This window comes from Pan paniscus, chromosome 4, assembly GCF_029289425.2.
Source record: "Pan paniscus chromosome 4, NHGRI_mPanPan1-v2.0_pri, whole genome shotgun sequence".
Lineage (NCBI taxonomy): Eukaryota > Metazoa > Chordata > Mammalia > Primates > Hominidae > Pan > Pan paniscus.
In genome coordinates, this window is record NC_073253.2 from 136,395,117 (window position 1) to 136,422,066 (window position 26,950).

At 39.4% G+C, this 26,950-nt stretch overlaps 2 protein-coding genes across 2 annotated transcripts; both read left to right on the forward strand.

Moving 5' to 3' along the window:
• Positions 1-6: 6 nt before the first annotated feature.
• Positions 7-14,713, forward strand: LOC100988105 (protocadherin beta-6). The gene is given in 2 exon segments (XM_003829140.6): positions 7-11,664; positions 11,667-14,713. Coding segments are annotated over 2 exon segments (2,526 nt in total). The 5' UTR covers positions 7-11,454; the 3' UTR covers positions 13,983-14,713.
• A 2,157-nt stretch (positions 14,714-16,870) lies between these two features.
• On the forward strand, positions 16,871-22,703 carry LOC100990803 (protocadherin beta-17). The gene has a single exon (XM_055112724.2). The coding sequence runs from the start codon at positions 17,330-17,332 to the stop codon at positions 19,718-19,720; it is 2,391 nt and encodes a 796-aa protein (XP_054968699.1). The 5' UTR covers positions 16,871-17,329; the 3' UTR covers positions 19,721-22,703.
• The last annotated feature ends 4,247 nt before the right edge of the window (positions 22,704-26,950 follow it).

Below are 26,950 nucleotides of genomic sequence, written 5' to 3' on the forward strand. Positions count from 1 at the left end.
ATAGTTTAATTTTGCCTCTTCTGAATTTATATAAACGGAGTAATAAAGTATGAACTGCTTGTGTCTGGCTTTTTTCACTCAGCATTATGTTTATGAAATTTATCCATAATACAGCTTTTAACTTTAGTCCTTTCATTCTCATTGCTGTATAATATTCCACTGTATGAATATACCACAATTTATTATCTATCCTTTAGATCAGTATTTGGGATGGGGCAAAGTTTGGCTGTTACGAATTATACTGCTATAAACATTCTTTTAACATGCCTTTTGGCAACCTCTATATGCAGTTTTGTTGGGTATATGCCTAGGAGTGGAATTGTTGCCCATCTTGCAAGTACACGTTGACTTTTAGCAGACATTTCCCAATAGTCTTCCAGTGGTTGTACTAATTTACATTGCTATTCCCAGTGTCTGGATGTACAAATTTTTCCACATTTCTGCCAACAAACTGGTATTGTCTGTTTTTCATTTTATCCCATTGGCAAGCACTTTATACAGTTTTTAAAGCTCTTATATTTACTTTCTTATCACTAAGGCATATGTTTGTAACCATTATGAGCTGAACTGTGTTCCTATATCCCCCTCAAATTCATATGTTGAAACCCTAACTCCCACTACCTCAGAATGTGACTATGTTTAAAGATAGGCCCTTAAAAACAGGTAATCACATTAAAATGGGTCCTTAGGGCAGACCTTAATCCAATATAACTGCTATACTTATAAGATGAGGAAATTAGAACATAGAGAAAGAGATGTCAGACATGTAAACACACAGAGGGATGATTATGTGAAGACACTAGAAGAAGATAGCCATCTACAAGCCAAAGAGAGAGGCCTCCAAATGAAACCAACCCTGCCAACACTTTGATCTTGGACTTCTAGATTTCAGAACTGGGAGGAAAGAAATGTCTGTTGTTTAAGCCACCCAGTCTGTGGTATTTGTTACAGCAGCCGTCACAAACTAATGTAGTAACTTTCACAAACTTTAGACAGTTAATTTCCTATCATGATTGCTGAGTAACTAGCACACTTAAAACAACTTCAATCTTTTGTTTTTCAGAGGTATCTATATTACTATTTTTGGGTACTTCTCTGGTCAATCTGAAACCTTTATTGTTCCAGTAATAACAGTTTCATTAGATTTTTGTATGAAGAATAGCATTCTTATTCTTCCTTTTATATCTGTTTCTCTCTTAACACTTTCCAACCTCTCTCAGTTGAACTTCTACTCTTACATTTTATTTTTACAACCATAGCTAAGAATTCCTTGTCTTGTCTATAGATATATTTTATTTATTTTATTTTGAGACGGAGTTTAGCTCTTGTTGCCCAGGCTGGAGTCCAGTGGCACGATCTCGGCTCACTGCAACCTCCGCCTTCCGGGTTCAAGTGATTCTCCTGCCTCAGCCTCCCGAGTAGCTGGGATGACAGGCATGTGCCACCATGCCCAGTTAATTTTTGTATTTTTAGTAGAGATGGGGTTTCCCCATGTTGGTCAGGCTGGTCTCGAACTCCTGACCTCAGGGGATCCGCCCACCTCGGCCTCCCAAAGTGCTGGGATTACAGATGTGAGCCACCACACCTGGCCATCTATAGATATATTTTAGAAGATAATATTTAAAATTTACTTTTAATGACTATATAAATTATGAATGCCCTGCAGTCCCAAATCACCAAGAACACACCGAATCAGAACAAAGTTGGGTTTATTGACTTGTTGCAATGAAGGAGACTGCACACAATAGGAAACAGGGGTCACTTTAGTAACAGGGTCTTACAGAGGAGTTATAGGATTTGGTCTTCTGTTAGGTGGTTTTAACAGAGGTTCAAGAAGTACAGGTTAGCTCTGGATTGGATGCTTTCAGAAAATTGGGTAATTCTATATTATTTTAATGAATTTCATTTAAGAAGTGGGAAAAACACTGAAATTAAATCTATAATTGGTAAATAAGCAGCATTCACTCATACTAGCAAGGAAAAGGAGCTCTTTTGTCTTTTTCTTTTTTGTTTTAGACATTGTCTCCTCAAGCATGACGTCTGGCTCCATCCGGGTTATAAGGTTATTTTCTGGTCTTGGTGTTATATGAAATTATTTGCATTCAATAGGAGAAGATTATGGCCAACCTGTGAGTGTCAGAACAGTTCCACATTGTTGGGCTGATTCTCTTCTCAAAATATTGTTCATTGCAGAGCCATATTACTTACTGAAACCTCTAAGTAGTCTGGGATTACTTATGGATCTAAGTAATCTTAGAGCTGAGATTACTTCATTTCTACTATTATTTTCTTGATAATGTATCCCTAAGTTTAATTTGTTATTTCCATCTGAGATTTGTGCTTGTCTGTTATTAAATATTCTTAATAAAAATTAAAAAAACAAACAAAAAAGATATTGAATATTCTTATTTTTCTGTTTCTTATATTTCTCTTTTATTTTATATTTTTAGCTTTTCTTCTATGTCCTGATGTCTCTCACTTTATGTTTTAGTGATAGGGACTATCTTTCCTGCTCTTTGGATCCAATGTTGCACTTCCTGTACCATTGAAAACAGTATGTTCCTAACATCAAGACCAAATAGAGTCATCATTTTAGACTCCATTAGTTGGCTTTACCATATTTTCAAAATCTCAATCAATAATTCACTTTACCATATTTCCTAACCCGAAGCCCTCTAGCTTTCTGCTTCCATCTGGACTAAATGATCTTTAGGTCTGTACAAAACTGTCATCTTGTCTTCATACCTCTCTTGGTTGAGTCCATTATTTAACAGATCACTTGTCTCCCTTTTTATTCCCTCTCTTTGCTACAATATATCCTGAAATGTCTTCCTAAAGGAGGGTTCACAAAAAAGCCAATTTCTGTGTCTCTGCCTAAAATGCATTTAGTTTTCCTTCATATTTAATTGATGATTTGGCCAGACACAGAATTATTGCTTGGAAATTTAAAATCATTAATGTGTTGATTATTGATTCATAATTTTTGATAAAAATTTTATGCCAGTGTGATTGTTGATTTTTTATACCCCCATCTCTCTCTCTCCATATTTCTGTAGAGAAAGGAATCTTCTGTGTCTCCTTCCCTCAGAATTTTCTCTCTTCTTTTTAGATGTCTTGAATTTCATAATACTATTATAATTTTTTCATTCCTTTGACTGAACACTCAATGTACTTATGATTCTAACAATTTATACCTTTTTATCTCTGGGATTACTTCATTTCTGTTATTATTATTATTTTGAGACTAATCTTGCTCTGTTGCAGTGGTGCAATCTGCAGTCTCGGCTCACTACAACCTCTGCCTCCCGGGCTCAAATGATTTTCCTGACTCAGCCTTCTGAGCAGCTGGGACTATAGGCGCACACCACCACATCCAGCTAATTTTTTTTTTTTTAATAGAGTTGGGGTTTCACCATATTGGCTAGGCTGGTCACAAACTCCTGGCCTCAAGTGATCCACCTGCATCAGCCTCCCAAAGTGCTGGGATTACAGGTGTGAGCCACTGTGCCTGGCCCATTTCTACTATTATTTTCTTAATAGTTGTATCCCTAAGTTTAATCTTGTTATTTCCTTCTGAAACTTGTGCTTGTCAGATATTGAATATTCTTAATTATTTCTGTTTCTTATATTCTTTTTTATTTTATATCTTTAGCTTTTCTTCTATGTTCTGAAGTCTCTCACTTTATTTTTGAGCATTTCTAATGAATTTTTAGTCTTAGTGGCATATTCAAGTTTCTACGAACTTTATTATTAAACATTATTATATATTATGTACTATTATTACTACTACATACTTTCAGTGTACTTGGCTATTTTCTAAATACTTTATACATACTCATTTAATCGTCAAAATAATGGTACAATTAGTGTCTATATTTTCAGGGTGAACAAACTGGAACACACAGAGGTAAAGCAATTTGCCCAAGGTCACTGTCCTAATCAGTTTGGGCTGCTGTAGCAAATACTATAGATTGAGTGGCTTATAAATAACAGAAAGTAATTTCTTACAGTGTTAGGGCTGGAAGTCTAAAATCAGGGTGCTAGCATGGTTGAGTTCTGGTGAGGGCCCTCTTCCAGGTTTCAGAGTGCAGACTTCTCCTTGTATCCTCACATGGCAGAAAAAAGGCAAGAGAATTCTCTGGAATCACTTTTACAAATGCACTAATCTCATTCAGGGCTGCTTCTTCGTGACCTAATTACCACTCAAAGCCCTACTTCCTACCATCACATTGGGGGTTAGGATTTCAACAGTCACCTAGCTAATAAGAGGCGGAAGTAGAATTTGAATCCAGGCAGCCTGACTCCAGAGAAATTGCTTCATTTTTATGAAAGAACTTTTTTTTTTTTTTTTAGCGACAAGGTCTTGCTATGTTACCCAGGCTGGTTTTCAACTTCTCAGCTCAAGTGATCCTCTTGCCTTGGCCTCTTGAGTAGCAGGCAGATGCTACCATGCCCAGCTCAGAAATTGCTGTTTGTTTGTTTTTACTTTTTTCTATTTTAAAATCTATCAAAATTCAAAAGAGTGTATACAACATATATGTACAATAATAATAATAAACAATAATAACATGGTCACTCATCTACCCGTTACCCAGCTTAAGAATTAGAACGATGCCAAGATGTTATGCCTCCACCATAACATCTTTCAACCCTAGGAAAAAGAACCTGTTTTCTGAATTTTTACTGAATTGTTTGTTCTTCTTTATAGTTGCAATAGAAAAGCATGTATTCCTAAATGATTTACCATTTAGTTGTATTTGTCTTTGCAATTGACACAAATGAATTTATATAGTATGGATCCTCTGTGAACTTGCTCTTTTTAATCATTATGTTATTGAATTTATCCATGTTAATTCAGTTTATTCACTTAACTGTTCTATAGTATTCCATTATATAAATGGAATACTATGAACTTTAAATTCGTTTTACTAATGATTTACTTTTTGGTTGTTCTAAGAGTTTTGTTACTATAAACAATGCTGCTATAAGCATTCTTGAATATATTGCCTCATACATTTGGGCAAGGGTTCCTTTTGGGTACAGGCACATCCAGGAAGGGACTATCTGGGTCATACCAAGAATCAGGAAAATATTAAAATGAATGAAAATGACAACAAGGAGATGCTGACATCAAGATGACAGATGTTAGAATTATCTGACAAATTTTAAAAACAGAGCTCATCAAAATGTTTAAATGAGCAATTATGAACATATTTGAAACAAATGAAAAACAGTCTCAGCAAAGAAATGAAAGATATAAAGAAATGCCTATGGAAATTTTAGAAATTAAAGTTATAATAATGGGGCCGAGTACAGTGGTTCACGCCTGTGATCCCAGCACTTTGAGAGGCTGAGACTGGTGGATCACCTGAGGTCAGGAATTCGAGACCAGCCTGGCCAACATGGTGAAACCCCGTCTCTACTAAAAATACAAAATTAGCCAGGTGTGGTGGTGCATGCCTGTTATCCCAACTACTTGGGAGGCTAAGGCAGGAGAATCACTTGAACCCAGGAAGTGGGGAGGTTGCAGTGAGCCAAGATTGCCTCGCTGCACTCTAGCCTGGGTGACAGAGCAAGACTCTGTCTCAAAAACAAAAAAAAGAAAAAGAAAAACCCAGATATAATAATTGAAATAAAAACTCAAGATATGGGCTCCACAGCAGAATGGAGGGAACAAAGAATCAATGAACCAGAAGATGGAACAATAGAAATTACCCATTCTGAACAGGACAGAGAAAATAGAGCATAAAAAATGAACAGAGGCTCAGGAACCTGTGGGGGCATACCAAAAGATCTAACCTTTGTGTCACTGGAGTCCCAGAAGGAGGCCAGAAGGAGGGTGGAGCTAAAAAGGTACTCAAAGAAATAATGACTGGAAACTAAGCAAATTGTCAAAAGGCATAAACCAGAGATTCAAGAAGCTGAACAAATCCCAAACAGGATAAACCCAAAGGAATCCACACCGAGGCATCATAGTGAAATTTCTGCAAACTAAGGACAAAACATCTTTAAAGCAGTGAAGGAGAAATGACACCTTACCTACAGGGCCGTAACAATTTGAATGAGAGTAGATTCCTTATCAGAAACCATGGAGAATAGAAGGAAGTTGCACAATATTTTTCAAGTGCTGAAAGAAAACAGCTTTCATCCCCAAATCCTATATCCAGTGAAACTATCCTTCAGGGAAAGAATTTGTTGCCAGTATACCTACCTTAAAATATTTGCTAATGCAAGTTCTCCAGACAGAAAGGAAACAATTTAAAAAGCAATCTTGGAACATCAAGAAGGAAGAAACAACACAGGAAACAAAAATATGAGTAAATACAATAGACTTTTCTTTTTCTCTTGAGGTTCCTAAATTATGTTTGGTGGTTGAATCCAAAATTGTAACACTTTCTAAATGTGGTCCTAAGTGTATGTACAGGAAATATTTAAAACATATTATAAATGAAGGAGGGTAAAAGGACACACAGGGAGGTACATTTTCTATGCTTCATTTGAACTGGTAAAAATATCAGTTAGTGATATCAATCAGTAAACTTTTAAGTTGCGTATATATAGTATAATACCTAGAGTAATCAGTAAAAAGCTATAAAAAGTGATACACTCAAAAAAACAACCCACTACAGCTAAATCAAAACAGAATTCTAAAAAAATGTTCCAATAACCCACAGGAAGTTAGAAAAATGAAAACAGAGAAACAAACAAAAAAACAGAGAAAACAAACAGGAAACAAAAAATGGCAGAGTTAATCTCTACTAATCAATAATTATGTTAAATGTAAATGGTTTGAGCACATCAATTAAAACAAAAACATTGGGAGAATGGGTTTAAAAAATCATGACCCAACTATATGTCTCAAACTTAATTTCAAATATAATGATATATGCAGTTTGAAACTAAAAAGACAAAAATGCATACAATTATTAATGTAAAAATAAAGCAGGAGCTGGGTGCAGTGGCTCATGCCTGTAATCCCAGCACTTTGGGAGGCTGAGGCAGGAGGATCACCTAAGGTCAGGAGTTTGAGACCAGCCTGGCCAACATGGTGAAACCCCATCTCTACTAAAAATACAAAATTAGCTGCTGTGGTGATGGGCACCTGTAATCCCAGCTACTCCGGAGGCTGAGGTGGGAGAATTGCTTGAACCTGGGAGGTGGAGGTTGCTGTGAGCCGAGATCATACCATTGCACTCCAGCCTGGGAGAGCAAAACTCTGTCTCAAAAATAAATAAATAAATAAAATAAGAATAAATAAATAACTGAATAGATAAATTAATTAATAAAGCAGGAGTAGCCATAATGTCATATAAAGTAGACATGAGAGCAAAGAAAAGCATCAGAGACAGCATGGGACATATCAGAGACATAGTGGGATATTATATAGTGATAAAAGAAGAAAACATAGCAATCCCAAATGTATATATACAAAACTGCAAAATGTATGAAGCAAAAACTGACAGAAGGAGAAATAGAGAAATCCACAATTAATTACAATTGGAGACTTCAATGACCTTCAACAATTGATAGACCAACAAGACAGAAAATCAGCAGAGATATAGAAGAACTCAATAAAACCATCAACTAACAGCATCTGATTAATATTTATAAAACGCTCCAATACCAGAATACACCAGAACACTCCAATACCAGAATACACCAGAATAAAAAATACCGGAATACACCAGAATAAACAATACCAGAATACACATTATTTTCAAATGCTCACAGAACCTGTATAAGATAACCACAACCTCAGCCGTAAAACTGACCTCAACCAAATTAATAGTGAAATCATACAGAGTGGGTTCTCTACGCACAATGAAATTAAACTAAAAATGAATAATGGAAAGATAAGAGGAAAACCTTCAAGTGCACGGATATGTAGCAAGATACTTCTAAATAATCAATGAATCAAAAAGAAGATCTCAAGGGAAATTTAAAAATACATTGACCTGAATTGAAAATGAAAATACAACACATCAAATTTTGTGAGACATAGCTAACACAGTGCAGAGAGGAAAATTTTATAGCACTAAATATGTACATTAGAAAAGAGGAAAATTCTCAAATTGGTCACCCACCAGTTTATCAGTTTCAAGCTTCTACCTCGAGAATCTAGAAAAAGATGAGGAAAATAAACCCGAAGCATTCAGAAATAAGGAAATAACAAAGATAATAGAAGAAATCAAGAAAATTCAAAGCAAATAGAGAAAGCAATAAAGAAACAAAGAAGTGGTTCTTCGAAAAACATTTTAAAAAATGACAAACTTCTAGCAATACTGACAAAAAGTCTTACCCAATCATTTCAGATTTCAAATGTGATTTAGTATCAAATCCTTTATATTTTCAACTTCCTTGCAACATATCTCCTGTTAATTGAGTTTCTTTAAGTGATTGCTTATATATCATCTCTAACTTTTCCCTGTATTACTGTGTTTTTCTTTCTATATAACTAAAGAAGAGTTTTAAGAGATTCAATTTGTCCTTGAAGGTCTTTTCCTTTCTCTTTTGATAAACTTGAATAATTTTTTAAAATTATAATGGGATTAACTGAAACATAAAATGGAAATCAGCTTGATCAGCTATGTAGTACAGGTACAGGTTGGGCATCCGTAATCCAAAAATCCAAAAATAGGAACTGCTCCAAAACCCAAAACTTTTTGAGCCAACCTGATGCCACAAGTAGAAAATTCCACACAAAAGTACGTAATGCAAACTTCGTTTCATGCACAAAATTGTTTAAAAATATTAAGCAAAATTACCTTCAGGCTATTTGTATAAGATGTATATGAAACTTAAATGAATTTCATGTTTAGACTTGGTTTTCATTACCAAGATATCCCAGTATGTACATGCAAATATTCTAATATCTAAAAAATCTGAAATCTGAAACACTTCTGGTCTCAAGCATTTTGGACAAGGGCTGTTCAACCTGTCATTACAGGTTAACTAAATAAAATTAATTTTAACATACTTTACAATGATCAGTCAGTTAAAATACTATTTCAGCTTGCTGGTAACAGTCCAGCTAAATTAATCTATCACTTCACTTTAGCATACATGAGCATAAAGAATATGGGGCACGGTGCTTTTTCACATTGTCTACTTTTCCTTCATGTGACCAGATGAGACCAAGGTTTTGCTCCCCAGTTAATAAAACTGAGCTTCAAAATATGATTAAGATGATTCCCAGTGAATGATGAAAATGTTCCGTATCTTGAAAAAAGTGTGAGTTACACACTTGAATCCATTTGTTAAAATGGTACAGTTAAGATTGGTGCATTTCAATTTCTGTAAACATTGCCTTAAGAAAAGAACTATACAAAAGTAATCATTAAGCAGGAAGCAGAGAATGGAGAGAAAGGTATAGACAAAACAAGACAACAGAATGTTGTGAAACTGATTGTGTACAGAGGCTTATTCTGTTTACTTTGTATATGTTAGAATTTTTCCATAATAACAATTTTAAGTTAATGAGTCCTTGTGAAAACATGTTTACAAATGCAAACTTAATTCAACTCTACTCTAGCCAATCAAATCAAAGCAAAAGAGGGCAACACAGAGAAACATTCTCCTGAAACAATCTAATGTAATCCATTTTCTATAGAAAGGCAGTTTCTTGATAGACCCAACTGACATCTTTTTGGGCTACTTTGAGCTATTATCCTCTTTCTATATAACTACCAATGTTATCAAAGACATTTCAAGGATCTAAATGGAGTTTGACAAATACTGTACTGCTGATAAATTTGCTCTGAAGTAAAAAAATAATTCAACAACCTATATTCGAGGATACCTGGTGGTGCTTCAGAGAAACAGAGTGAATAAAAGACTTTGTGGATGCCGTTAAGCTGGAATCAGACCTCAGAATGCTCACTGAAAGAAGGAAGCATTTAAGATTGAGCAGGAAATAATGGCCTTGTTTCAACAAAGAAATGACACCGGTCCAATATGTTTATTGTTGTTGGTTTTATTTCATAAGTTCATTTCGTTACATTCTCAAGGAACAGTGTGTTCTCAGTAGCATCTATCAAGTGAAACCTGGAGACTGGTCACATTCATAATCTTTTGTTTTTCTGGCTACATAGAGGTGATTTTGAACTACAAGATCATCTCAGCTATTCAGAGTTTAGATTTTATTTAGCCTTATTTGTTTTGCCTAGCGTTTATGTATTTGAAAATATCTTGATTTTTAATCATCTATCACCTTGGCTCTTACCTGAAGTGAACTTTGTTTGAGCTCAATTGATTTCACCTCTCAATAGATATGAAATCAATCTGAAATGAATTGAATTGTTTGGCATATTTTGCCTCTTCTATGTGCAATAATCTATTTCACACATTTTCAGTTTGTTTAGAGATACATGTTCCAATGTATCTGAGTAGAAACTAATGAGATGGGAATGGATATAGCCACAATATTCCATCATTGAATTCCATGGCATTCACTCAAATGTAATTCACCTTTTTTTTTACAGTACCTTAATTTGGCCTGTATTTATTGGACTTGGTGTTCTTTTTGCTGTGAGAAGATGGTGAAGGTGATTCTTGAATGTTTGTTTTCTGCATTGCATCATGTTTGTACAACAGGGTAATAAATTTGGACCTTGATTAAATAATGTAAGAGGGGAATTTGATCAAAAAAGTTAGAATAAAATGCACAAGCCTGTTAAAACAATGTCTAATTCTATCCATGCAAAAATGGAGTAGAATCCTAAAATGCTTATGACAACTACTTGATTGCTTCTAGTCCCTCTTTTAAATACTTTAATTTACTTAGATACATGTATCATACGTACTTCTTGGTCTCAGTTTTCCTCCTAATAGCCTAATTGTTCTTTTTACTGTGCAGGCGTAACTATATAACAAAGTAGGTTTTTTGTTCATGCCATTTATGAGTCATATAATTTAGATAATTTATTGTTTATTTTACCATTATTATTGCTAACAAACTTCGTTGTTTTTGCATTGTTTGTTGGGACAATTAAATAGTGTACCTCTTGGACTCATAGATTAAATGGCTCATCAGAGATAAATTGCACTGCTGAAGCATCAAAGGAGAAAGATTGAAGTGTAGAATCTGCACTTCAATCTTTCTCCTTAATTAGCACCACCAGGGAATTTGATTCAAGTTCTAGAGGGGAGTGAACCCAGGAATTGGCTTAAAAACAAAAACATACACACAAAAAAACCAACGCTCGCAAGCAATTATTTATGCATGCGGTCCACACACTCAGTTTGAGAAACACTGACTCGACTTAAAAGTCTTTATAATGCTCAGATTTCTGAAATGCTATTGACCTGAAAACATCTCATGAAGTTATTAGTTTGAACGCGTGGTGGCGGTACAAGCTAAGAGAGTGAATGAAAGCTCTGCAGACTCGGTGGACTCCGTTTCACCCAGAAGCCAAGTAAAAATACAGACCACATTTACAGCTAAAGCTGAGACAGATGTGTCCGGGAAGGCAGTCGTCGCCAGGCAAGTTGTTAAGAACGAATTTAAAAATCTCTGCAAAGACATCCGAGAGGGTCGACGGTAGATGTGGTGATTGGGAGCTGAAAAGGATTTTTCGTCCGTATTCAGACATAATAGACATGATGCAAACTAAAGTACAGAACAAGAAAAGGCAAGTGGCGTTCTTCATTTTATTGATGCTTTGGGGAGAGGTGGTTCTGAATCGATTCAGTATTCCGTATTGGAGGAAACAGAAAGTGGCACGTTTGTGGCCAACTTGACAAAGGACCTGGGACTGAGGGTGGGGGAGCTGGCTTCACGGGGCGCTCGGGTTGTTTTCAAAGGGAACAGACAACATTTGCAGTTTGATCCACAGACCCATGATTTACTGCTAAATGAAAAACTGGACCGGGAGGAGCTGTGTGGCTCCACTGAGCCGTGTGTGCTACCTTTCCAAGTGTTACTGGAAAACCCCTTGCAGTTTTTTCAGGCTTCCTTGCGAGTCAGAGATATAAATGACCACGCCCCGGAATTCCCTGCCAGAGAAATGCTCCTGAAAATATCAGAAATTACTATGCCAGGAAAGATATTTCCTTTGAAAATGGCACACGATTTAGACACCGGCAGCAACGGCCTTCAGAGGTACACAATCAGCTCCAACCCTCACTTCCACGTTCTCACCCGCAATCGCAGCGAAGGCAGGAAGTTCCCGGAGCTGGTGCTGGACAAACCGTTGGACCGCGAGGAGCAGCCCCAACTCAGGCTAACGCTCATTGCACTGGATGGCGGGTCTCCGCCCCGGTCAGGGACCTCCGAGATTCAGATCCAGGTTTTGGACATCAATGACAACGTCCCCGAGTTTGCTGAGGAGCTCTATGAGGCGCAAGTCCCTGAGAACAACCCCCTCGGCTCTCTGGTTATTACCGTCTCAGCCAGAGATTTAGATGCAGGATCGTTTGGGAAGGTATCTTACGCCCTGTTTCAAGTCGATGACGTCAACCAACCCTTCGAAATAAATGCAATCACAGGAGAAATTCGGCTGAGAAAGGCTTTGGATTTTGAGGAAATTCAGTCTTATGACGTGGATGTTGAGGCTACAGATGGTGGAGGCCTATCAGGAAAATGCTCTTTAGTCGTCAGGGTCCTGGACGTGAATGACAATGCCCCTGAACTCACCATGTCGTTCTTCATCAGCCCCATCCCAGAAAACTTGCCAGAGATCATAGTGGCAGTTTTCAGTGTTTCAGATGCAGACTCTGGACATAACCAACAGGTTATTTGTTCAATAGAGAACAATCTCCCCTTTCTACTAAGACCTACCGTGGAGAATTTCTACACCCTGGTAACAGAAGGCGCGCTGGACAGAGAGAGCAGAGCCGAGTACAACATCACTATCACCGTCACTGATTTGGGGACACCAAGGCTGAAAACCCAGCAGAGCATAACCGTGCAGGTCTCCGACGTCAATGACAACGCCCCCGCCTTCACCCAAACCTCCTACACCTTGTTCGTCCGCGAGAACAACAGCCCCGCCCTGCACATCGGCAGCGTCAGCGCCACAGACAGAGACTCGGGCACCAACGCCCAGGTCACCTACTCGCTGCTGCCGCCCCAGAACCCGCACCTGCCCCTCGCCTCCCTTGTCTCCATCAACGCAGACAACGGCCACCTGTTTGCCCTCAGGTCGCTGGACTACGAGGCCCTGCAGGGTTTCGAGTTCCGCGTGGGCGCCACAGACCGCGGTTCCCCGGCTTTGAGCAGCGAGGCGCTGGTGCGAGTGCTGGTGCTGGACGCCAACGACAACTCGCCCTTCGTGCTGTACCCGCTGCAGAACGGCTCCGCGCCCTGCACCGAGCTGGTGCCCCGGGCGGCCGAGCCGGGCTACCTGGTGACCAAGGTGGTGGCGGTGGACGGCGACTCGGGTCAGAACGCCTGGCTGTCGTACCAGCTGCTCAAGGCCACGGAGCTCGGTCTGTTCGGCGTGTGGGCGCACAATGGCGAGGTGCGCACCGCCAGGCTGCTGAGCGAGCGCGACGCAGCCAAGCACAGGCTGGTGGTGCTGGTCAAGGACAATGGCGAGCCTCCGCGCTCGGCCACCGCCACGCTGCACGTGCTCCTGGTGGACGGCTTCTCCCAGCCATACCTGCCTCTCCCTGAGGTGGCCCCGGCCCCGGCCCAGGCCGACTTGCTCACCGTCTACCTGGTGGTGGCGTTGGCCTCGGTGTCGTCGCTCTTCCTCTTTTCGGTGCTCCTGTTCGTGGCGGTGCGGCTGTGCAGGAGGAGCAGGGCGGCCTCGGTGGGTCGCTGCTCGGTGCCCGAGGGCCCCTTTCCAGAGCATCTGGTGGATGTGAGCGGCACCGGGACCCTATCCCAGAGCTACCAGTACAAGGTGTGTCTGACGGGAGGCTCAGAAACAAATGAGTTCAAGTTCCTGAAGCCGATTATGCCCAACTTCCCTCCTCAGGGCACTGAGAGAGAAATGGAAGAAACCCCCACCTCTCGGAATAGCTTCCCGTTCAGTTAAGTGTGGGATGATTTTACTAAATCTTACTTATGTTTGGAGATCTCTTTTAACTTAAAGTTACATGGTCTGTTTCTTGTTTATTTTACCTCTATTCTTTAGGGTGAAATTTTATATAAAGTAAGATACTGGTATTTTAGTATTTCCTGTTCATGCTTAGTAGTTTATTACTTCACTTGAGGGTACTTGACAATATGAACAAAAAGTGAATTTTTATTTGCATAATTTTAAACTTTTGAAATTAAATTATCTATTCTTCCCCCCCCCCAAAAAAGTATTGTAAATCCTTAAGTAAAATTGTATTTCTAGCTATTGGTAAGAGTTGTTTCACTATTGCTATGTAGGACTGTTTAAAATGTGAGTATTTGATATTATTTAATCCTCCTATGTCTCATTTTGCAGTAACTCCTACAGTGTGTAACACTAAAAATAAGAACTAATGATGGCTAAACACTAAAGTAGCCATTCATACTTATGCATATTTTAGTATCCCGTAATAGTCAATCCAAAATTTTTGTGACTATAGACTTTACTGAAGTGTCAACACATTAGTTTGTGAGCCTCATGTAAGAACATGATGGTCTTTAAAAAAAAAAAAAGTCGTGCCAATTATAAGTGCTTAATAAATATTTGCTGAATGTTACTAACATTCTAGTATTGATTTTTTAAAAAAACTATTGTATCTACAGCGAAATGCTAATATCCTCTCTACAATAAAATACCCTTACCAATGAGTGAAAGTATGAAATATCACTTCTTAGTCAAATCACTGTTGCTTTCCTTCAAAACAGAAAACAGCTTTGACTCTTCTACTCACCCTACACACCGTTACAGAAAATAAAATGCTTAACAGCGTATTTTATCTTTTTTTCTTTGTCTCACAATTTGAAAGTTGAAAGCTTTCAAATTATATTTGCCAAACTCCTCCTCTCACTTTCTCAAGATGTTTGATATCTACCAAGATCTAAGTAAGGTATTAGTGGCAGGTTATTCGGTAACATCAGATTTTCCCTTGTAGTGTTGTGTAAGCATCATTTGCTTGTATTAACCATTAAACCATTTACCTTCACAGTTTAGCCCATATCTAGTCTTATTTGTGTCAGCTGTATTTGTGATATTTCATTTAAAAATCCCTCTTTCAACTTTCTATCAAAGGCAAGCAATGTATATTAAAATAACAATTCAGTGACTATTTTATTTTATTTTGAGATGGAGTTTTGCTCTTGTTGCCGAGGTTGGAATGTAATGGTGCGATCTTCGCTCACTGCAACCTCCGCCTCCCTGGTTCAAGTGATTCTCCTGCCTCAGCCTCCTTAGTAGCTAAGATTACAGGCGCATGCCACCAAACCCAGCTAATTTTTGTATTTTTAGGAGAGACAGGGTTTCACCATCTTGACCAGGCTGGTCTCGAATTCCTGACCTCATGATCCACCCGCCTCAGCCTCCCAAAGCGTTGGGATTACAGGCGTGAGCCACCACACCCGGCCGACTATTTTATTTTTATCCTTAATTGAAGTGGAACTGGGCTGAACTAAATTACATTTGACTGTGTTTTGTGTCCAGATAAGTGAACTGACTGTCATGGATGATTACCAACTGATTAAATGAGTGTGGGGAACATTTACTATTTTGTGTTCTCAGATATATACCCTATTCTCCTTAGAACAGCATTCTTCCTTGGTGAGATTCCTTCTTCCATTGTTCTCACTCCAGTCACTTGGCTTTAGTTGGAGCAGTAGTGTTTTTCAATATCCACATCCCCCTAATCCTAGAGAATGTACACTGGGGTAGTATACTGTCCAATGCAGACAGGTCAATACCCTTCCCCAGACAGTGTATTTTTGACTTTGTCAACTTTGTTGTCTTCTTTACATCTGTAGAAAAGACATTGCCTAGATTCTGAGCTTATATTGATTTTTTTTTTTTTTTGAGACAGAGTCTTGCTCTGTCACCCGGGCTGAAATGCAGTGGCACAATCTCAGCTCACTGCAACATCCGCCTCCCAGGTTCAAGTGATTCTTCTGCCTCAGCCTCCTGAGTAGCTGGGACTACAGGTGTGCACCACCACACCCGATTAATTTTTATATTTTTAGTAGAAACGAGGTTTCACCATATTGGCCAGGCTGGTCTCAAACTCTTGGCCTCCAGTGATCCACCCACCTCAGCCTCCCAAAGTGTTGGGATTACAGGCGTGAGCCACCACACCTGGCCTATATTGATTTTTAATAAGACAAACCACCATTTTCTCTAAATTTCACTGGGCATTGCACATAATAAATTTATGAAGGAAAAAAAGTCCTAAATGGTGGCCAGGTATGGTAGCTCATGCCTGTAATCCCAGCACTTTGGGAGGCCGAGGCAGGCAGATCACTTGAGGCCAGGAGTTCAAGACCATCCTGGCCAATATGGTGAAATGTCATGTCTACTAAAACTACAAAAATTAGCCTGGTGTGGTAGCACGCACCTGTAGTCCCAGCTTCTCAGGAGGCTGAGTCAGGAGAATCGCTTGAACCTGGGAGGTAGAGGTTGCAGTGGGCCAAGATTGAGGCCACTGCACTCCAGCCTGGGCAACAGAGTGAGACCATGTCTCAAAAAAAACAAAAAATTCCCAATGGTTATGTAGACCAGAGACTAACAAGAAACAATATTTTTATTTTCTTTTGGGAGTTACAGGCACATTACAATTTGAGAATGAAACTAGATTTTGAAAGTTCATGATTTCTTCCAGTACAATAGAACAAATTAGCATTTTTGTAATAGAATGCAAATTCCCCAAGAGCAAGAATTTTTATGTTTCATTTACTGTATTATCCCAGGAAGCTACATGAATGTCCCTACAGGTAAATACTTGTTAATAAATGAATTTGCCTGGAGCAGAGTTTTGTGTACTGAACTTGCACCTTTATAAGGAAGATGAATATAGATACAGACATTACTTTTGCTGTAACAACCATTCTTAGCTACCTGAACAAGGCCTCATAATAGCCGGGGGAAAAGGGAGTATATAACAGGCTATGACCTAAAAGGCCTGCTACATGTTTTAGCTGTTACAGTATACAGTGTGCTTTGAAATGAAAATTATCTGAAGTTGTAAAGCAGAACGCTTGGTGGCGCTGCAGGCTAAGAGTGAAAAACTGCAGAATCAGTGTCTCCTTAAAAGCTGTGCGGGTTTTCTGGCAGCTCGAAAAGGAAACACTTTTTCACTACTGGGGATAGGTTTCAGAAAGGCAGCCATCCCATGTCGGTCAATGTTAAAAAGAACTAACTCAAGATATTTAAATCAAGATAGCTGAGTTGGCTGTAAAGCAATTATTTTGTGATTAAATACTGCATCTTTTGGACCCTGAGGAATGATGGAGACGCCGCTCCCCAAAGCACCAGAGAAAAGGCAAGTGACCGCCATTATTTTCTTATTACTACTGTGGGAGGCGGGCAGCGCTACGATTAAGTATTCAGTTCTAGAAGAGAGGGACAGCGGCTCTTTTGTGGCCAACTTAGCAAAAGATCTGGGGCTGGGTGTAGGGGAACTGGCCGCGAGAGGCGCCCGGATTCTTTCCAAAGGGAACAAACAGTATTTGCAGCTCGAACGGAAGAGTGGGAATTTGCTCCTAAAAGAAAAATTGGACCGGGAAGAGTTGTGCGGTGACATAGATCCATGTATACTGCATTTCCAGATGTTACTGAAAAATCCAGTGCAGTTTATTCAAGGTGAACTACAGCTCCAAGATGTAAATGACCATGCCCCAGAATTCTTGGAAAATGAAATCCTCCTGAAAATCTCTGAAGGCAGCCATCCAGGGACTTCATTTCCTTTGAAAATAGCTCAAGATTTGGACGTAGGTAGCAACACAGTTCAGAACTACTCAATTAGCACCAACTCCTATTTCCACCTTTTCACTCGCAATCACAGCGACGGCAAGAAATACCCAGAGCTCGTGCTGGATCAAGCGCTGGACCGCGAGGAGCAGCCCCAGCTCAGGTTAACCCTCACAGCGCTGGATGGTGGGTCACCGCCCAGAATTGGGACTTCCCAGGTTCTCATAGTGATTGTAGATATCAATGACAACGTCCCTGAATTTGCTCAGCGGCGCTACGAGGTGCAGGTCCCAGAGAACACCCCTATAGGTTCCCTTGTCATCACCGTCTCTGCCAGGGATTTAGATGCTGGGACCCACGGGGAGCTCTCCTACTCATTTTTTCAATACTCCAATCAAATCATTCAGGCCTTTGAAATAAACTCAATCACGGGAGAAATTAGATTAAAAAAGGCGTTGGATTTTGAGGAAATTCAATCTTATCACATGGAAGTTGAGGCCTCAGATGGTGGGGGTCTTTCAGGAAAATGCACCGTAGCCATAGAGGTAATGGATATAAACGACAACGCACCGGAACTTACTATGTCCTTACTCATCAGTGATATCCTAGAAAACTCCCCAGAAACAGTGGTCGCTGTTTTCGGAATTTCGGATCCGGACTCCGGGAACAATGGAAAAATGATGTGTTCCATCCAAGACCATCTCCCTTTCCTTCTAAAACCTACCTTAGAAAATTTCTACACTTTGTTAACAGAAGGAGCGCTAGACAGAGAGAGCAGGGCCGAGTACAACATCACCATTACTGTCACAGACTTGGGGACACCCAGGCTGAAAACCGAGTACAACATAACCGTGCTGGTCTCCGACGTCAATGACAACGCCCCCGCCTTCACCCAAACCTCCTACACCCTGTTCGTCCGCGAGAACAACAGCCCCGCCCTGCACATCGGCAGCGTCAGCGCCACAGACAGAGACTCGGGCACCAACGCTCAGGTCACCTACTCGCTGCTGCCGCCCCAGAACCCGCACCTGCCCCTCGCCTCCCTGGTCTCCATCAACACAGACAACGGCCACCTGTTTGCCCTCAGGTCGCTGGACTACGAGGCCCTGCAGGAGTTCGAGTTCCGCGTGGGCGCCACAGACCGCGGCTCCCCGGCGCTGAGCAGCGAGGCGCTGGTGCGAGTGCTGGTGCTGGACGCCAACGACAACTCGCCCTTCGTGCTGTACCCGCTGCAGAACGGCTCCGCGCCCTGCACCGAGCTGGTGCCCCGGGCGGCCGAGCCGGGCTACCTGGTGACCAAGGTGGTGGCGGTGGACGGCGACTCGGGTCAGAACGCCTGGCTGTCGTACCAGCTGCTCAAGGCCACGGAGCCCGGGCTATTCGGCGTGTGGGCGCACAATGGCGAGGTGCGCACCGCCAGGCTGCTGAGCGAGCGCGACGCGGCCAAGCACAGGCTGGTGGTGCTGGTCAAGGACAATGGCGAGCCTCCGCGCTCGGCCACCGCCACGCTGCATGTGCTCCTGGTGGACGGCTTCTCCCAGCCCTACCTGCCTCTCCCGGAGGCGGCCCCGACCCAGGCCCAGGCCGACTCGCTCACCGTCTACCTGGTGGTGGCGTTGGCTTCGGTGTCTTCGCTCTTCCTCTTCTCGGTGCTCCTGTTCGTGGCGGTGCGGCTGTGCAGAAGGAGCAGGGCGGCCTCGGTGGGTCGCTACTCGGTGCCCGAGGGCCCCTTTCCAGGGCATCTGGTGGACGTGAGTGGCACGAGGACCCTGTCCCAGAATTATCAGTATGAAGTTTACCTGGCAGAAAGCTCTGAGAGCCAGTTCAAGTTTCTTAAACCGGTACTTCCCAACTTCTTGGGTGAAGGGACTGGTGGGGACAGCGAGGCAAACTCCAACTCTAGGAATCATTTTGGGTTCAATTAGGAATCTGACAACAGGTCGTGATAAATCATAGAATTCACTATTCATCTGTAAGTTCCCAATTCTCTCATTTACCTAGAGTCACATATTCACACATTAGTAATGGCTGTCATATTTATAGCTATTTCAACCTGCTGGACTATTTTCCATTCCCTTTAATTTTTGTTGTGGTGGTTGTCAGCTATGTTAGTTATAGTATGTGCACACAATAGCAGAGAAATGGTGTTTCCTATGGTTGCTGTTTTTGTTTGGTCAGATTTTGGAACTCACAGGTGTTTTCAGGTTCCCAGTATTTGAACTTGTTCATTGATATGTTATGATTAAGAGAATAGTGTTTCAAACTTTCTGGTTATCATCAGCATGACTCTAAGTCTATCGTAAATCACAGGTTTTAGCTTAAAAAATAATTTTCATTTATGCAAAAATTTTAGTAATCTTGTAAATTGTTGCATTTCTGTTGTGTTGTTTCAAAAACACTACTCTTCCCTCAAATGAACCAATATTTTACCTAGGTGATGTTTTCTCTCCTGAATTTCTTTTTTCAAAATTGATATTTATAGACCATCGGCTGTTATTCTAAAGGATTCAACTCCTGTTACATGAAAGAATAATAGAAAAAAGGTTGGTTGACTTGTGATTGCTTTTTTTAAAAATAATAAATGGCTTTGGTATGTAAATAATGATTCTCCTTCTTTTAAAATAATATATAGCAGTGGCTCACACCTGTAATCCTAGCACTTTGGGAGGCCAAGGTGGGCGGATCACCTGAGGTCAGGAGTTCGAGACCAGCCTGGCCAACATGTTGAAACCCCATCTCTACTAAAAATACAAAAATTAGCTGGGCGTGGTGGCAAGTGCCTGTAATCCCAGTTACTTGGGAGGCCGAGGCAGGAGAATCCCTTGTGCCTCAGAGGCGGAGGTTGCAGTGAGCTGAGATCATGCCACTGCAATCCAGCCTGGGTGACAGAGAGAGACTCCATCTCAAAAATAAATAAATAAATAAAAATAAAATATAATCATATGATTCAAACATACAGTAAGTACAAAAGAGAAAGCAAATTAACATCATTATTCCACCATCAGAACTAATTTCATTAAGTCAACATCATTCTAAAATATTTCAATGAATGTACATAAGAATAAAGTAATAGATGAAAATAATTTTATAAAATGGATCTATAATAAATTGATAGCTTCTGATAAAAATGATTAGATTGAATACAATAAAATGAAGTGTGAAACTATAGAACTTGCTTAAGCTTTGATAAGTAGTCCCTATAAAGGTTAAAAAGCAAGATTAGATGCATATTAAGACATTAGCATTACTTAACTGCCTGCTTAAAAATGAGCAAATAAACATTTTATACCCGTTCTCTTCTTTCTTAACCGTACTTATCCTTTTTGTATTAAATATATATTACCTTATCAATATTTATAACATTTACAATGTATTTTGAAAGAATACTTGCCATAATTGTTTATGCATTTCATATATTTTTTTAGACGGAGTTTCACTCTTGTTGCCCAGGCTGGAGTGCAGTGGCGTGATCTCGGCTCATTGCAGCCTCCACCTCCCGGGTTCAAGCGATTCTCCTGCCTCAGCCTCCCAAGTACCTGGGATGACAGGCGTGCGCCACCATGCCTGGCTAATGCTGTATTTTTGGTAGAGATGGGGTTTCACCATGTTGGTCAGGCTGGTCTCGAACTCTTGACCTCAGGTGATCCACCTGCCTCGGCCTCCCAAAGTGCTGGGATTACAGGTGTGAGCCACTGCACCTGGCCAGCATTTCATATTTTTTAAATTTTAATTTAAAAGTCATATAATGCTAGTTTTTTCCAATTTTATTCAAGTCTGACTGCCCAGGGTAACCACTTTTGATGCTCTTATGTGTTTTCCCATATTTACTTCCCTGTTTTTAAAATCACATATGCTTATAAAGTGCTTTTTCTCAAATCCCAGTTTTAGATATCCAGTTTTTAAGGGGTACACACACAGACGCACACACAACTCGCACATTTCCTCTACCTAGCAATATCAAAATTCTGTTTAGATAATGTTTATATAATTGTCACCATAAAAATGTTACTTACACCTAAGCCTGAAGAGTGAAAACAAAAAGCCTCTTTTTTTACCTTTAAGGTCATAATTGCCTTCTTTTTCAACTACTTTTCTATGTACATCTTTTAAAATTATCCATAAATTTTGTAAAGCCTGAAGCTCCTAACTTAGGTTAAACTCATAAAGAAATGTATCGGTTCCATTCTTTTCTCCTGGAGCCATCCTGGAGCTATTCAGAGTCTTGTTCCATTGTACATTGTTTGCTCTCTAGACCTACTGCACAGCTGGCAGTTTGCTTTTCCCACTAACTTGGGAGTTTATTTTCCTCTTCCATTTGATTTCCTCTTCTGGATTTTACATCTTCCTCTTGTTTGGTTTTCTCCCTTAACTGTCAGAAGAATATTTGGTCATAAATCTTTTGATCACTTGAATATAAAAATTTCAGATGTCAGAAACTCAAATGTCTATTTGAAGATTTTGTTGGGTGTGGAATTATAGGTTAGGAATTATTTGCTGCTAGTATTTTGAAGACATTCCTCTGTTGTCTTCTAACCACCAAAGTTGAGATATTACCCATTCTTTTCTGAGAAACTTTGTTTTCCTTCTAGATCCCTGATTCTCAACCAATGGCAATTTTGCCACCTTTGGTAAATGTCTGGCAATTATCAAACATTTGGCAATGTCTGGAAACATTTTTGATGGTCACAGCTGCCAACAGTGCTGAGGCTGAGAAACCCTAATCCAGATAAATTGAGGTTCTTGTATGTACCTCCAGTGTTCTAGAATTTCATCACTGTGTCATACTGTAAGAATTTTGGTCATTTATTGCACTAGTTACTCAATGAGACTTGACGATCTTGAGACATGTTCTTCAGACTAGAACAGGATTGTTAGGGGTTTTTTTTAATTAAAAAATTATTTCCCCTACTAAGTGGTTTTTGGTTTTTTATTCTGCAATTTCTGTTCATTGTATACTGACCTGGTTTGATATTTAATTTTTCTTATCCTTGTTCTATCTTCTGTCTTTATTTTCCTGGATTCCAGTAAATTTCCTCTATGGCTAAATTTTAAGCTTTTGCTATCATAGTTTTACTTTCAAAAAGCTTTTTCTTGGTCTCTGCATATTTCTTTCTATAGTAGTCTTGCAGTTTTAAAATTCTTTGGTGAGCTATAATTCACATACCATAATATTCACTTTTTAAAAAATTGAGTTTGGTGGTTTTTAGTATATTCCAAGGGCTGTACGGTTATTACCACTATCTAATTCTAGAACATTTTTCACATTTTCATCAGCACAAAGAAGAAACCTGGTACCCTTAAGCAGTCACTCCCCATTCCCTCCTCCTTCCAGCCCCTGGAAACCACTAATCAACTTTATGTTTCTTTGGATTTGCCTGTTCTAGACATTTCATGTAAATTGAATCATAGAGTATGTCTGGCTTCTTACACTTAACATAATGTTTTCAAGGTTCATTCATGTTACAGCATGCATCAGCACTTCATTCTTTTCTATGGCTAAATAATATCCCATTGTAGGAATGTACCACATTTTGTTTGTTCATCAATTGGTGGGCATTTGGGTTTGTTTCCACTATTTGCTATTATGAATAATGCTGCTAGGAACATTCATGTATGAGTTTTTGTGTGAACATGTTTTCATTTCTCTTGGGTGTATACCTAGGAATGGAATTAGTGGGTCACATACTGATTCTATATAACTTTTTGAGGAATTGTCAAACTGTTTTCCAAAGTGACTATACCATTTTACATTCCTCTCAACAGTGTATGAGGGTTCCAATTTGTCTACATCCTCACCAACACTTATTTTTTGTTATTATAGCCATCTTAGAAGGTGTGAAGTAGTATCCTATTATGGTTTGAATTGCATTTCCCAAATGACTAATCATGTTATATTTCTTTTCATATGCTTATTGTTCATTTGAGTATCTTCTTTAAAGAAATGTATACTCAAATTCTTGCCAGTTATCTAACCTAATTTTTTAATATTTTAATTGTTGAATGTTAGTAGTTCTTTATATGTTCTGGATACTAGACTCTTATCAGATACATGATTTACAAATACTTTCTGCCATTCTGTGAGTTGTGTTTTCACTTTATTGGTAGTGTCCTCTGAAGTAAAAAAGATTTTTTAAAATTTTGATGAAGCCCAATTATGTATTGTTTTCTTTTTTTTGAGACAGAATCTCGCTCTGTCACCCAGACTGGAGTGCAGTGGTGCAATCTCAGCTCACTGCAACCTCTGCCTCTTGGGTTCAAGTGATTCTCCTGCCTCAGCCTCCCGAGTAGCTGGGATTACAGGCGCCTGCCACCACGCCTGGCTGATGTTTTTGTATTTTTAGTAGAGATGAGGTTTCACCATGTTGGCCAGGCTGGTCTCAAACTCCTGACCTCAGGTGATCCACCCGTTTCAGCCTTCCAAAATGCTGGGATTACAGGCGTGAGCCACCGTGCCCGGCGTATTTTTTCCTTTTATAAAATAAGGCACTTAAAAGCTGATAAACATTGTATGTTTGGGTGGGACTAGTTGAGTGGTGGACCTCACCTTAGGGTAATGAAACAGGAAACATTTTATTTGGAGACAAAACGTCAATATCTGTAAGTCTTCTCTCTTGGGTTCGCATTGTTCTTCAGAGAGAAATTCAATAAGGATGGGTAGGATGGAAGTTATTATAAACTTGACACCTAGCACTTTGTAAGCTCCTTGGTTTGAGAGAAAGTGTCTTAATTTTTTTTAACCCACTTTCTCACTAAGATCTCAGTACTGCCCTAAGTTGTGCTCGTGTCCTTCAGTCCAGAGCCCTTCCTATTAAACCACTATGGATATTACACCTCCTATTTTCTGCCATGATGAGAAAAGGGAAAGTGCCTTGCTTCACTGAGTAGGAAAGGAATTCTCAGATATAAGTACTCCTTATATAGATCTTCAGCCAATGTTATTTTTAGCCTCTCCCTGGGTCCTCAGTCTGGATTATTACTTTGGCTAGATTTGATTTTCTTATTAATTTTCCTCCTTTTCATTTGAGAGCAAAAAGAAAAAAAAAAGAAAACTGTCAGTTACCAATTGTCTGTGTGCTTTGCATCTTCCAAAATTTTTGTGACTTCTCTCCCCTGCGGTTTATTCTTCTCCCATTATTTTTGTCTTTATAGCTTTGTTTATTTTAAACCCTTGCCCTCTATCATTTACATAAGGTTTCAGGAAAAAATTGAGAAAAACTATTGTGCTCAAACTAGAGTAAAATACAGTCCTTACTGTCAGTCATATTGTGCTAGTTTTCCTGTACCTGAATCATTTATGTTGTTTTATCTCGATTTGCTTGATTTCATCAGATGTCAGTCTTTAGATAAGGGTTCATAGGTGCTGTATTTTTTCACATGCTTGAGAAATACAATTTAGCTGGGTATAAAATTTTTCAATGGACTTTCTTTTTGTCAAAGATTTGTTGACATTAAATATAACATTAGTTCTTCTATCATGGTTTCTACAGTCATCTATAAGTCACTTGATTTTTATCCTTAGGTAGTATTTTTTTCAAAAAGAATTCATCAGTACTAGCACAAGGGTTAATGAATTCTTTCCTGTTTGCTGCATTGTTGTCTTTGTACTTGAGCAACAGCTTGGCTATGTATAAAATAGTTGAGCCATAATTTATTTCCCTCAGAATCTTGTAGACATTTCCATTCTGTTTTGGTATTAAATGTTGCTCAGGGAAATTCTGAAGCCTGTTTGCTTCACCTGTAGGTAACTTGTTTTCTATCCTTGAAATTCATTATCTTTATCAGATTATGTCTTGATTATGGTAATTACACATTACTTTTCCCTGGAACTCAGCGTGCCTTTTCAATCTGTTCATGCAGATATTTTCAAGTATATCATTTATTTATTTATATATGGTAAGTATATTTTGTTTTAAAATCTGCCTTATAGTTCTAATATCTGAAGTTTGTGTGGGCTTATGCCTACTCTATTTTGTTTCTGCTCCTTCTCATTCATGATGTCTTTGTTTCTTTGTAGGATGTGCATGGTTGATTGCCCTTGAAAATTTATTTGTCGGGTATCTACAAAGCCTAGGTTGCACATGTTCCAACTCTCAAAATGGATTTTCATTTGTTTCAGCCAGGATATTGGAAACACTATCAATAGTGGACTATCACAAATTAATTAAATGGCTTGAGGTTCCTTGCATCTCAACCTATGTATATTCAAAATACAAATACACAAGAGGGCCACGTGCAGTGGTGTGGGCCTGTAGTTCCAGCTACTCAGGAGGTTGAGGTGGGAAGATCACTTGAGCTCAGGAGTTCTATACCCACCTAGGCAGTAGGGTAAGACCCCATCTCAATACACACACACAAACACACACACACCCAATATGTAGGTACAACTTCCCAGGCATGGTTTTTTTTTCTTTTTCTTCTTCTCTGCTTAAAATCAGGGAGACTTCTATATAATTCCCTGGAGTTAGAGGCTGAGGGCAGGTTTAGATTTGCTGGTGTTTACACTGTATTTACATTATGGATGTATCCCTGAGTGGTCCCTTAATATGAAGAGGATCTTTCTATAATATGCTGCAACTGTGGTTACACCTGAGCCTTGATTTATATTTCTTTAATCCCACAGCTTCAGCTCAAAGCCTGAGTACAAATATTTTTAAATGCCCTGAGAGCATAAGAAGTTTTGTTGTTCTGATACTCTGTTTACCCCTCTCTTACAGGCTTCCATAAAAATTGGGCTTTTTCTGCCATTTTCTACTATGTTTTTGACTCTTCATTAGTTTTGAAGTTTTTTCTTAAGTTTTGTCCACTGTATTTTGTTTTCCTTAGGAGGGTCATATGAATTATTGATACTATCATTTTCAGAAATGACAAGCTCTGTCTAATGTTTATTCAACCTGAAGATTCAGTTTTTCCACCATTTCAATTATATATTAATTAGGCTATTTTTCCTTTGAATCCATTGAATCCAATGTTTCATCAACTGAGTACGGAGTACTCAGACAAATCAATAATCTCCCCTCTCCACTAGACAGTACTCTCTTCACAAAGAGGGCTCTTTATCTTATGGGCTTAGACAAATATATACACAGCCATTCATTGCTTAATAGCAGAAATACATTCTGAAAGCTGTGTCATTAGGCAATTTCATTATTGCTCCA